The sequence below is a fragment of the Chaetodon auriga genome, chromosome 21 (assembly GCF_051107435.1).
Source record: "Chaetodon auriga isolate fChaAug3 chromosome 21, fChaAug3.hap1, whole genome shotgun sequence".
In the NCBI taxonomy this organism is placed as follows: domain Eukaryota; kingdom Metazoa; phylum Chordata; class Actinopteri; order Chaetodontiformes; family Chaetodontidae; genus Chaetodon; species Chaetodon auriga.
In genome coordinates this window covers 22379246-22393120 of record NC_135094.1, presented here as the reverse complement: position 1 = coordinate 22393120, position 13875 = coordinate 22379246, and the positions used below count along the sequence as shown (strand labels likewise).

General features: G+C 44.8%; 1 protein-coding gene across 1 annotated transcript in view; it reads right to left on the bottom strand.

Moving 5' to 3' along the window:
• The window catches only part of cubn (cubilin (intrinsic factor-cobalamin receptor)), a 220026-nt gene that overhangs the window by 167518 nt on the left and 38633 nt on the right, over positions 1-13875 (bottom strand). Inside the window, exons 17-21 of the mRNA XM_076721417.1 lie at positions 12559-12749; positions 11771-11927; positions 9788-9963; positions 1199-1364; positions 129-354 (exon numbers count right to left, since the gene is read on the bottom strand). Coding sequence (XP_076577532.1) covers positions 129-354; positions 1199-1364; positions 9788-9963; positions 11771-11927; positions 12559-12749 — 916 coding nt within the window. The remainder of the gene's footprint in view (positions 1-128; positions 355-1198; positions 1365-9787; positions 9964-11770; positions 11928-12558; positions 12750-13875) is intronic.

Here is a 13875-nt window from a genome sequence, read left to right as displayed (position 1 = left end):
GTCTTTCATGTTTCTGGCTATAGAAAGTCCTTTTTGCAAATAAATGTTATTTTGTATGAAGAGTTTGAATATGTGTGTGTGTGTGTGTGTGTGTGTGTGTGTGACAAATGCATCAAAGTATCATGTACCTGCCAATCTTGGTTCCAGTCTGCACAGTCCCATTGTCATACACCTCAACATAATCAAAGTTACAGTTAATGTGGTATTCCAGATTGAAGGAGTCAAACGACAGCCGCACCAGGTTGCCTGGAGTAACACTGATGTACCATGTACAGTTGATACCATGGGGGTAGTTGCTGGGGTGGCCAGGGCTTGTGATGGTGCCTGAAAGACCAGTTAGGGTATCACCACAACCTGATACAGGGAAAAAAAAAGGGACAACTGGTCAACTTGAGGGATTGAAAGACTTTTGAGTCAAAAGGAGCCATATAAGCTAAGCCTCATTCCCACGGCATCAAATAATGGCATTTTGTCACGTCCCTTGACAACTCATAGTGACGTACATGGTACCCTTTAGTGACTATATGAGACACACTAGGCTTTTAAATAATCCACAAAGGCACTCCACTGTAAACCCACCCCCACAAATAGACGCACAGATCAAGGTGACATAGTAGAGGTGTGGAGGTCGGGGTAGAGTGCTGGGTCAAGCACAGAGATCACGTCATAATATTAACCACATGTTGGAAATGCTTCCTGGCAGGAAAGGATTTGTGTGTCACTGGGATGAGAATGTTTTGGACGGGTGGAGCAGTTGCTCTGAGTGTCTAATATGACCACATATTGCTTTACATTGGAATTAGTCGAAAACCTGGCGCATCTCATACAGATGCTAAGGAGTAGCCTGTGAAACTGAGATTCTGCGGGTGTGACAAAGCCTCTGTATTTGGTGCTAGGAGAATGAGAATGGGCTTGCCATTTTTAAGTCTTAGAGAACAGCGTCTTTTGTTGAAATGGAATAAAAAAAAAAAAAAGGAAAAGAATATCAACCAGGCACATTGGAATTTCCCTTTAAACAGTAATAATGATTTAACAAGTCAAAAGGTAAAAGATGTTCAGGACAGCAGGTTGTTACTATTGCTAATTAGCATCATTTGTGCTGACAAGAGATATTTTTCTAACCTCAGTGGGCAGACAGAGTCTAAAATCTTTGCTAATAATGATGGCAAAAATTATACTGAATGATTATACTACTCACCCTCCAGGGCAGATCCATAGGCTGCTTCAAAGCCATGGTTGCTGACAGAGGAGTCAGTCTTGAAGTGTATATACATAGATCTCTCAGTTGACTGAAGCCTGGGGGGAATTGCAACACCACAAAATATCCCCAGCAGAGGAGAGCTAGATGTGGAGCCATCCCTGACCTGGAAGATGGAGGAGGCATGTATCATAATATTGTTTATTTATTCTATATATTTGCACTACTTAACTTATTGTTCTTTGTTTGTCTTTTGTCCACATTGAGCTGCATGTCTTTTTTTTTTCCAATGCAAGTACAATGATTGACTGAAGTGTTTCACCCAGAGTCTAATCACTTGTACGTGCACCCATACTTGGCCAATAAAGCCTGTTTTGATTCTGATTTTAACTGATCAGCAATCACTCTTTCCATCCATCATCTACCCATAACATATGTAAAAAAAAAAAAAAAAAAGTATTTTCTTTATTCTTACTTTTATTATTACTTAGTGACAAAACACAAAGGCACCCATAGTAGCACAAAACAGGACAATATGGCACCGTGTGAGTGGCAGCAAGTTGCAGCAGCTCTGTCTTCTGTTTTCCTCACTTTAGTGGTTTTTGGATTTCTGTGTGTTTTTCTTGTGTTCTTTTCTTTTTTTTTCTAAAACCCCTATGGATATGCGCAAGTAGGGGTTCCACATTTGTAATTTTTGCGCGCTTTTTTCTGTTATTTTTTGGACTTTTTGAGTCTGCCTTGGGAGACCCTTTCAGCCATTGCTCTATTGTCTACACACGGGACCTGCTGTTAGCCCTCAGGCACACTGGACTGCTCCACACTGGGAAACCAGAGATTCCAGCAGAGATAAGGAGGAAACGGAGAGGCTGTAGAGGGGGTCTTAAGCGCCGGGAGAGAAGATGGAGATATAAACCATGTTTGCTGGCTGTTATAATGGGAAATGTCCGCTCTCTCTCCAACAAGATGGACAAACTATCGGCGCTAGTAAGGCTGCCGCGGGAGTACAGGGAGAGCAGTCTTATGTGTTTTTCGGAGACATGGCTGAACCAGGACACACCGGACTCTGTTGTCTCCTTAGATGGATTTACACTAGTCCATGCAGACAAGAAAGTGGCAGAGAGCGGTTAGAAGAAAGGTGGTGGACTGTGTGTGTTTCTTAACAACAGATGGTGTAACCCCGGCCACATCACTGTTAAAGAGAAGCTCTGTAGCAGGGACATTGAGCTTCTTGTAGTCAGCGTTCGGCCGTATTACATTCCTCAGGAGTTCTCTCACGTTATTGTGCTGACTGTGTACATCCCCCCATCAGCTGATGCTGCTATTGCCTGTGAGCGCGTAAACAGCACATTGTCTACACTGCAGACAAGACACCCACAGGCCCTCTTTCTCATCTCTGGGGACTTCCATAATGCCTCTCTCTCTGCCACTCTCCCCAACTTCACACAGTATGTAATCTGCCACACAAGGGACAATAAAACTCTGGACCTTCTGTATGCTGATGTCAGGGACACATAAACCCCCCCCCCCCCCCTCCCCCCTCTTGGTCGCTCTGATCACAACCTCGTCCATCTGCAGCCAGAATACACATCGGTGCTGAAAAGACAGTCTCCACAGAGGAAGGCTGTGAAGACCTGGACTGAGGAGGCATGTGAGCAACTGAGGGACTGTTTTAACACCACTGACTGGGACATACTGTGCAGCTCTCATGGGGAGGACATTGACAGTCTGACTCACTGCATCACAGACTATATCAACTTCTGTGTGGAGAACGCCGTGCCATCCAAGAGAGTACGGTGTTTTCCCAACAACAAGCGCGGGGTGACCCCTGATCTGAAGGCTCTGCTAAATGAGGAGAAGAGGGCCTTCATCTCAGGGGACAAGGAGGAGCTGCGGAGAGTACAGCGGGAGCTGAAATATAACATCAGGAGGTGTAAGGAAAACTACAGAGAGAAACTGGAGCAGCGCCTGGAGAAGAACAATGTCCGAGATGTGTGGAGAGGTCTGAAATATATCTCGGGCCATGGCAAAAGTGGGGATGGACAAGCCACCACTGGAGATCAGGCATGGACAAATGAGTTAAACTTGTTTTTTAATAGATTTGACTCTGCCTCCACTCCAGCCCCCTCTCACTGGGGCCCCACTTCCTCACAACTCTCCGGGCCAGTCGTCTCCCCTGCAGTCCTTAACACCTCAGCTCCCCTCAGACCACTCTGCTCCAACCCCCGTTGTCATCAAGGTCCCACCACCACCACCTACAGCTCTGGACTACCACCCACAGTCACCCCCTCCCCCCTCTCCATCACTATGGACCAGGTGAGGAGGGAGCTCAGGAAGACAAAGGCCAGGAAAGCCACAGGCCCAGACACCTTCAGCTCCAGGGTGCTCAGGGAGTGTGCAGACCAGCTCAGTCAGGTGGTTCTGTACATGTTCAACCTGAGCCTCAGTCTGGAGAGAGTCTCAGCCCTGTGGAAGACCTCCTGCGTGGTGCCGGTTCCAAAAACAGCCCATCCCAGGGAACCAAGCCACTACAGACCTGTTGCCCTAACCTCCCACCTCATGAAGACCATGGAGAGGATCGTCCTCGGCCAACTCCGTGCCCAGGTGAGCTCTGTGCTGGATGACGCCATCACCTACCTGCTACACCGGGCCCTGTCTCACCTGGAGTCCCCCGGGAGCACTGTGAGAGTCATGTTTTTTGACTTGTCAAGTGCTTTCAACACCATCCAGCCTTCAATGCTGCAGGGGAAAATGGAGGCGGCTGGTGTGGACCAACAGCTGGCTGCATGGACCATCGACTACCTCACTGACAGACCACAGTATGTGAGGCTACAGAGCTGTGTGTCAGATGTGGTAGTCAGCAGCACAGGGGCCCCCCAGGGTACGGTGCTGTCACCGTTCCTTTTTGCCCTCTACACCTCGGACTTCATGTACAACTCCACCCTCTGTCATCTGCAGAAATTCTCTGATGACAGTGCCATTGTTGGCTGTGTGTCAGAGGAGAATGAGCAGGAGTACAGGGGGGTCATCACGGACTTCGTGGACTGGTGTCAGCAGAACCACCTGATCCTAAACACCAGCAAGACCAAGGAGATGATTATTGATTTCCAAAGGAAACCTTCCCCTCACACACCGGTGAACATCCAGGGCTCGGACATTGACATGGTGGACTCATATAAGTACCTGGGTGTTCACCTCAACAATAAACTGGACTGGACAGACAATACTAACGCCCTGTACAGGAAGGGCCAGAGTCGCCTACACCTGCTGAGGAGACTGAGGTCCTTCGGTGTGTGCAGGGCTCTACTCTGGACTTTCTATGACACTGTGGTGGCCTCTGCAGTGTTTTATGCCATAGTGTGCTGGGGAGGGGGCAGCACGGACAGAGACAGGAAGAGACTGAACAAACTGGACTCCATCGAGGAGGTGGCAGACAGAAGGATGTTAGCCAAGCTGACATCCATCATGGACAACTCCTCCCACCCCTTGCACCACACTGTGAGGACCTTGAGCAGCTCCTTCAGCACGAGACTTTTACATCCCCAGTGCAGGAAGGAGCGCTACCGCAGGTCATTCCTGCCCACAGCCATCAGACTGTATAACAGTGCACAATAACATCAACTCAAATGCAAGTTGTACTGATCACATCTCACATTTTTCCTGTTTTCATCTGCAATCGTCATTTTTAAATGAGCAGTACATATAAGTAAATAAGGGTGTACGTATTGTATATATTGTAAATTACCGTAGGGTATATAACACTTGTGCAATATTTTCTTGTCTTCTTGTCCTCTGACTTCTTGCACTCTGTCTTGTTGTTGCTGTCACATGTGAATTTCCCCCCACTGTGGGATAAATAAAGTCTTTCTATCTATCTATCTATCTATCTATCTATCAAAGACTTATGTCATATTTTTTGTCTACGTGCATATATAGACAAACAAACATTCAACAGTACAAACGAATACAATACAACACAAGTTATGAATTAGATTTGGGACAGATACATTTGTGTATTGTTATTAATGTTTAAGGAAAATTAAAATGTGTTCATTTTGCAGTTTGTATATGTATATTTTTGTATTAATACCCAATATGTGAGAGTCTGGCCAGGGACATATGCATGTGGGAAGAGGAAAAGGTCAATAGAGAAGACAGATGTGCAACATAACAGGGCATCCTGACCAGGAAAATGGCCTAATAGATTGTCTGTCTAAATAGGTTCTTACTACTCATATTTAATTTACTGATAGGTGTGATCAAGATGGCACCGCGGACAGCTGCCTCGGTGTGTTGGTGCGCGTTGTTTTGTTTTGTTTTGTGTTTTAGACCTGTTTTTTGTGACGGCACCCGGAGCTCTTTCACCAGAGAAGAGCTCATGAACATCAGGGGAGCAACACCAGAAGATTTATTTCCTAAATTTCTGCTCCCAACAGTGGAAATTTTGGACATACTGGTCAAAGGTGCGCTCACCCTTGCTCACGCAGTGAAACGCCGAAGGAGAGGAAAACAGGCCGGCGCACTTGTGCGCCTTCGCCAGTGCAGACTACGCACGGCATTACTGGGAATATTTCTCTCTAACGTGCGTTCACTGCCCAACAAACTGGAAGAATTGCAACTGCTGTTGGGTAAAAACAGGGACTTTTCTTCATCTGCAGTTTTGTGTTTCATCGAGACGTGGCTCTGTGGATTAATACCGGACTCTGCACTGCAGCTGGCTGGCTTCCAACTCCACCGTGCAGACAGAGACACGGAACTTTCCAGCAAAACTAAAGGTGGAGGAATCTGTTTCTACATCAACAGTGGTTGGTGCAACGACGTGACAGTGATCCAGCAGCACTGTTCTCCTGACCTGGAATCTTTCATCATTAACTGTAAGCCTTTTTATTCACCCCGTGAGTTCGCTTCATTCATTCTGGTCGGCGTTTACATCCCGCCGCAGGCCAACGTGCAGGACGCACAGCGTATGCTCACCGACCAGATACTGCGTGTGGAGCGGACCAACCCGGACTCTTTAGGTATTGTCCTTGGCGACTTTAACAAAGGTAACCTCACGCACAAACTCCCTAAATACAGACAGTTTATCAAATGCCCGACCAGAGAGGAGAATATTCTGGATCACTGTTACACCACAGTCAGGGATGCTTATCACGCCGTCCCCCGTGCTGCACTGGGCCACTCTGACCACGTCATGGTACACCTGATTCCTGCATACAGGCAGAAACTAAAGCTCTGCAAACCTGTAGTGAGGACATCAAGGAAGTGGACCAGCGAGGCTGTGGAGGATCTCCAGGCGTGTTTGGACTCTACTGACTGGGATGTGTTCAGGACTGCTACCAACAGTCTGGATGAGTACATGGAGGCTGTGACGTCCTACATCAGCTTCTGTGTGGAGTTTCCATGTTCTCCCCGTGTTCACCTGGGGTATCCTCCATAAAAAAAATATACCCCCACTAAAAACATGCAAGAAGATCACCACCTGACCAATGGTGACGACAAGATGGGTCCCCGGGCGCCGGTCTGGCTGCCCACCGCTCCTGGTCTGCCGCGGAGGAGGGACGACCAGGATGGGTGAAAAGCGGAGGATAAATTTCACCTCGTGTGTAGTGACCTGCATGTACATGTGTGTGACGAATAAAGGGGAATGTCTCCCCCCGATTCTTCTTCTTCTGTGAGGACTGCTGTGTTCCATCATGCACCAGGTTGAGTTACAACAACGACAAACCCTGGTTCGCAGCCCAACTCAGACTGATAAGGTTGGCAAAGGAAGAGGCCTTCAGGAGTGGGGACAAAGACAGATACAAAGAGTTGAAGTACAAGTTTAGCAAGGCAGTGAAAGAGGCTAAACGACTGTACTCTGAGAAGCTCTAACACCAGTTCTCAGCTAACGACTGCGTCTGTCTGGAAAGGGCTCAGGCAAATCATCAACTACAAGCCTAAAGCCCCCCACTCCATCAACGATCGACGCCTAGCCAACGACCTGAACCAGTTCTACTGCCGCTTTGGAAGACAAAGGGACAGTCCAGCAACCATCCCCCACGAGCGACACCTCCCAACAGCTCCAGCTCCAGTCACCTCCACCAATAGCCACCTTAAAGGGATGAGGGATGTCAACAAACTCTTCAGGAGACGGAACCCCCGGAAAGCAGCTGGACCGGATTCTGTCTCCCCGTCCGCCTTGAAGCACTGCGCTGTTCAGCTGTCTCCAGTGTTCACAGACATTTTTAACACCTCACTGGAGACATGTCACGTGCCAGCCTGCTTCAAGTCTTCAACTATCATCCCTGTTCCCAAGAAACCAAGGACCACAGGACTTAACGACTTCAGACCCGTCGCCCTGACCTCTGTGGTCATGAAGTCCTTTGAGCGCCTTGTGCTCTCATACCTCAAAGACATTACTGACCCTCTCCTGGACCCCCTGCAGTTTGCCTACAGAGCCAACAGGTCTGTAGACGATGCAGTCAACTTGGCCCTCCACTTCATCCTCCAGCACCTAGACTCTGCAGGAACCTGCTAGGATCCTGTTTGTGGATTTCAGCTCTGCCTTCAACAACATCATCCCAACTCTGCCTCAAAAGAAGCTCTCCCAGCTGAGCGTGCCTGACTCCACTTGCAGGTGGATTACAGACTTCCTGTCTGACAGGAAACAGTGTGTGAAGCTGGGGAAACATTCGGTCTGCAGAGAAGGTGATTGGCTGCAATCTCAAATCTCTTCAGGACCTGTATGACTCCAGGACCCTGAGGCGTGCAGAAAAGATTGTGGCTGATCCCTCTCACCCTGGACACAAACTCTTTGAGTCACTACCCTCTGGCAGGAGGCTGTGGTCCATCAGGACCAAAACCTCACGCCACAAGAACAGTTTTTTCCTGTCTGCTGTCAGCCTTATCAACAAGGCCCAGAACCCCCCCGACACTCTTCACAATCCACCTCTGCCTCATCTTGCCACATTGACATAAAAACAACTCTATGGTCGTTTCTCAATACCAAGTACGCCAAGTTCGGACTTTCGAACTTGTCAGTTCGGACTTAGCAAGTTCGACCTGGGAGTACAGTCTCTCCAGGACGGGAGGACGCAGGATGGTCATTCTGCAATAGGGACGGCAGCGTACTTGATGACGTCACCATCGCGACTTGTCTGCCGGTTATCTCTGAAAACTTTGGAGCAAATTTTAAACTACGCGCTATCGTGATGAATCGACCACAGATTTTAAGTTTTAACATCCACTTTCTCACATAAAATAATCTTAAAACCACATTCCGTACTACTAAAACAGTAGTATTTCGAAACTTGTAACTTTACAGTTGTGAGTCCTCTCCTCCGCGATCGTTGCTACGAAATGCATTCTGGGATACGTGGCTGCCCCAAGTCCACACAAGTCACCACCCGATGCATCCTCGATAAAATGGGAGGGGCAAGAACACATCCGGGTATTTGACTGTACTTGGCGAGACGCAGACTTTTGAATTGGAACAATACTTGGGCTCAGACTGATGACGTTTCTCAAGTACACAAGAACACAAGTACAGAGAAGAACGCATATTGAGAAAGGCCTTATGTGTTACATTAACTCTCAGATTGGACTTCCTTCTGAAAAAAAAAACAAACAAACAAACAAACAAAAAACAGACTTGTGTATATATATTTATATTGTTATATTTTGTGCTCTTATTTTTAATAGATGTGTCATACACCAACTGCACCACAACAAATTCCTCGTATGTGTAAAATCATACCTGGCAATAAAGCTTTTTCTGATTCTGATTCTGGTAATAGTTGTTATGATGATGATATGATGGGAGCAAAGGATGTAGTGTAAAGAGCAATAAAGTCCACAGATGGATATGATGAGGTGAAAAGATGGATCAAACAAACAGGACTTTCATGCAAGAGACCACTGTTTGTGTTCCGTGAAACAACGGAACAATGAAGATCCTGTACCATGAGTGTCCTGTACACCTATGGCTGGTACTCTCCAACAATCATATATGTCATTTTAGTAATCAGTGGCAATCAATCTATTCAGTCGTTCAAGTACTAGGACGTGTTGTTGAGAACAGTCCCTGGCAGATAGCAGGGTTTTTGTTAATCTTTTCTAATTTTCTTTTTTTTTATTTCTTATATTGGTCTGGAGGTGCCACTACCTTAGGCCTCACCCTAAACTGCTCCAGTAAAATTAGATCAAGTGCAGGCTTCACAGGAATTAATTCACGAGTCTAGTGGCACTTCCTGATTCCTCCACAAATCCAGAAAAGATTCTCCAAGTTGTTGCCTAAGATCACCACAAGTCCCTCTATAGGTTTCTTTAACACTATTGTATGTGACCAGCAGTGCTTTCGTCAAATCATCATACAATATTCAAAATCTATTCAACTGTCTAGTGCTGCAGCTGTTATCTAAGTTTTCCCTGCTGTGGACCCTATCCAGACATGTCTCATTTTCTCTGTCTGATTTTTCCCTTTGTCACTCTTGCTTTCTTTTCTTGCTTTCTTCACCAAACAGAAAGAAAGAAGAAGAAGAAGAAGAAGAAGAAGAAGAAGAAGAAGAAGAAGAAATATCTGAAAACTGGTATTGGTCATTTGATTTAATTTACCTCAACAAAGTCAAAACGGCAAGAGCCTCCCTCAACATTAAATGACAGGAAGTTGAGGATGACCACATAGCCCTCTGGCTGGTTAATGACCCATTCACAGTCCTTGTTGTGGGGATAGGCATTGGGGTGGTATGGAGAGCGTAACTGCCCAGTCCCAGACAAAGTGCCTCCACAAGCTGGGGAGAGGAAGGATTAAAGGTTGGTTAGTGGCTAATGGAATGGATTGTATGGATTCAGATCTATTCCTGAATCTGTGACAATTCCTTCATCATAATTTTCTTTTCTCCTCCATTCTCCTGTCAAGCATTACTATTTTGTCTGAAACAAGCATTGCAGACTACATATCCTACTGAATCACCACTCTCGGTTCTGATAATTTGTCAAGTGCCACATTCTTCTCAAGACAACCTAAATTCTGATAAATCTTTCCCTTCCTTTACTTTTGATCATGTTTTTTTTTTTTTTTCCCCCCACACCACTAATGTTATTTGCATTGTGCTTCTAATTGTATATCGGAAGAATTTGAAAACTTTGAGGCTGAGATTTAATGAACTGGATAACATCAGGAATATCATGTCCATTTAGATATTCCCTGACCTGACAACTTTCACTGCACTACACATCAGCATGTATACACAACCAGTGGAAACTTTCCTGCAAAGAGTGAAAAATAGTGCTGAAACAACACCAACATCCAACAAACAACATGAGGGGTGAAGGAGAAAGAGTATACAACCTAATAATCAATTTGAAGGAATTATTTAACTAATTTTGAGTGCCTCAACACAAAAACAAAGCAAGTATGTCTTATGCCAGCCAAGAACCTATTGTTTTGTGGCTATAGGTCCTGGGCCTAATACAAGAATAACTTAAAACAAAAATAAACAACGTTGGAGGCACTGGACATTGTAATTTTTAACTAGAAAATGCAACGTGAATACTGAAAGCTAAAAAAAAAAAAAAAAAAAGAAGAGAAAAGAAGATACATTAGATATATGGCTTGAATTATGGATTAAACCTGAAACAGCTCAAGTTTTGACATCTGTTCTAATTAAGACACTATTGTCCTGAAAAGGACGGAGGTCCAATGGCCAAAAATAGCTTAACATCAATGCACTCATTGGAAGAGAGGAAGAGGTTGAAACACAGAGAGAGAGAGAGGTGAGAAACACTGACAGAAATTGTGAATACAGCTTATTATCTTAAAAGGTAGAATAAAGTTTAAATAGAAGTAAAAATCTCAGACCTAGCTTTGAGTTATGAGTTAAACCTTAAAAGGAAAAGAGAGTGAGAGACAGTGTGAGAGTGAAAATTCAGTTTCGATTCAATTTTATTTGTATAGCGCCAAATCACAACAAAAGTTGTCTCAGGACACTTTCCATATAGAGCTGGTACAGGCCGAGCTCTTTTTTCTACAGAGACCCAACAATTCCCTCATGAGCAAGCACTTGGTGACAGTGGTGAGGAAAAACTTCCTTTTAACAGGCAGAAACCTCAGGCAGAACCAGGCTCTGGGTGGGCGGCCATCTGCCTCGACCGGTTGGGTGAGAGAGGGAGAGCAAGAGAGAGAGAGTGAGACAGAGAGAGAGACAGACAGACAGAAATGCTGTCAGAGAGAGAGAGAGACAGACAGACAGAGAGAGACAGACAGAAATGTAATCACAGTAACAATGACAGTAGATGTAATAACGATAGTAGCAGAAATGAGAATGAGAAAGGAGAGGAGAAGAAGAAAAGGAGGGGAATAAGAGAAGAGAAAGATGAAGAGGAGGATGTGAGAAAAGGAGGAAGATGAACAGGAAGAGGAGAGAAAGGAGAAAGAGGAAGATTGAACTCTTTGGTCCATTCACACTGACAAAGCAATAGTGTGTCTCCTGAATCAGGAGTGTCCATTGTTAAACAAAACAGACAAAATTTCATGAATGAAGTATAATGCATACACAAAACATAAATATTGTCATATCACATGTGTTTAAATCTCACCAACAGTGTAGACAGCCCTGAACCCAGCCCTACTGACTGAGCTGTCAGACCTGAAGCGAATCCACAAGAAGTTGGAGGATGAGAGAATAGGAGCTGGCAGGGAGCTCCCACAGTACCTCCCTATCAAGGGCTCAGTCTCCATTCTGCCATCCCTAACCTAGAAAGACATTGAGAAGGAGAAGTAGGTGTTAAGAGGCAGTGTTTAATGTTGTCAATGAAAATGATAACAAAAATAGTCATTGATTCCCTATCTTACACAACAAAAACAACCATCAAACAAAATAAAAAGTAACCTTTGAAAACAGCAACAAACAATGATGAAAAGTGTTTCATTTCATTCACAATTTTCTTTAATAAATAAAAATTTAAATGACTGTGAAAAAATGACTATGTGGCAAACGCGATGTTTTGCCAGAAAAATTACACCGGTCAAATTGTTCACTGCCTGAATGGGTCTCATTTCATTTTTTTTCTACAATATCTGATCCTGCAACAGCATGATTTATGGTTCTCTCTTCTATGGGTTAAAGATAAGGAAAGATGGTAGTCTTGATAAAATGTTGAAGTCATGCTGACTTTAAGCATGAGATGGGCTGTGTAGAGGTTTCCTAAGTCAACATCTTCCCTAATTCCCTAAACAATTATGTTTTAAAAACATATTGACAAAGAAAATTAGTAGTATATAGATTTATTTTTTAAGACATGGGATCGCAGTACTCTTAAATTATTTAAACACATTTAAATAAATAAATCAGGACATATGTTTGTGAGACATGAACAAGTCCTACCTCCACATAGTCAAAAGTGCAGTTGCTGTGACTCTCCAGGTTCATGTGGGTGAAGTTGAGGGCCATCCTCTCACCCATAGGTAACCTGATCAAATAGACACACTGGTGGTTGTGGGCATAGTCATTGGGCCAGTTGGGAGAGATGATGATGCCCTGACTGTCAGTGAAGGTGCCACCACAACCAGAGTCACCTAAGACACAACACACAACAGGGTGATGACTCCCATTACCTGTGCCGCTCTTTACTTAGAGCAGGGCATGGACACTGTTAGGACTAGAAGATCTATTGCTTGCTGTTATGGGTCTCAATCTCATTGTCAGAAATTCACTCTGCACACAAATATTCTTTCACTTTGTTATTTCGAATAAATTTACTGGTTTTAGTATGGTGAAAAATCTGCCAAATGTACTTGTCCCATGTAACACTCTTTAAACTATTTAACACTTCACAGAAGTTGGATCACGGTTTGATCTTTACACTAATTAAACTAATGACTGTCAATCCCACATCAAGGGCAACATCCACTGTAAGACAGCATTCCCTTTTTCTCATTTGAACCATGAAATAAAGATGATTAACATAATTATATAATTAAAGCCTAAAGCCTCTTCTGGCTCTCTCTCTCTTCTGGCTCTCAACGAAGGCGGACGCTTTTTCTGTTGCTCCCTCCCCGCCCTTATCTGCCCTGCATCATGGATTTGGTCAGCTGGTCTCTCAACGCAATTAACCAAATTTTCTCAACTAAGAGACTGGGTAAAGGAGAGCCCGCCTGCCCTGACGGAACGTTTGCAGCCGGATACACGATGGACTCCTGGGAGAAGTGGAGGATCGTGTGCCTGTTGATCCTTTCCATTGAGGATGTTGAAAACGTCTTCATAATTGGATTTATGATAACAGGCTTTCTGCTGTCTGGAGTTGGCAGTTTCCTGATCTATCGCAAAGTTCGGAAGATGTTGGCAGCACTTTTGGCAATCGAGAAGCTGCCAGTCTTGATTGAGGGAATGAGCAGGGCTGTAAACACTCAGACTCAAGTGATGTGTGAGCTCGGTCGCAAGCTGGATGCGATTCTTGATCAAAATCGCAAGCTGGATGTGATTCTTGATCAAGGTCGCAGGCTGGATGCGATTCCTGAACTCTTTCGCAGGACGGATGCCAACTTGGAGAAGTTTTCAGCTCGGCTCGAGTGAAATTGGTCACCGAATTTGGATATATTTGAACAAAGACACTGGGAGATGCAGAGAGACTCAAAGGCAGATGGAAAATTTGCAGTGTCGGCCTGCCCCAAAACAATTGTTATCTTCATTCTCTCCACTCTC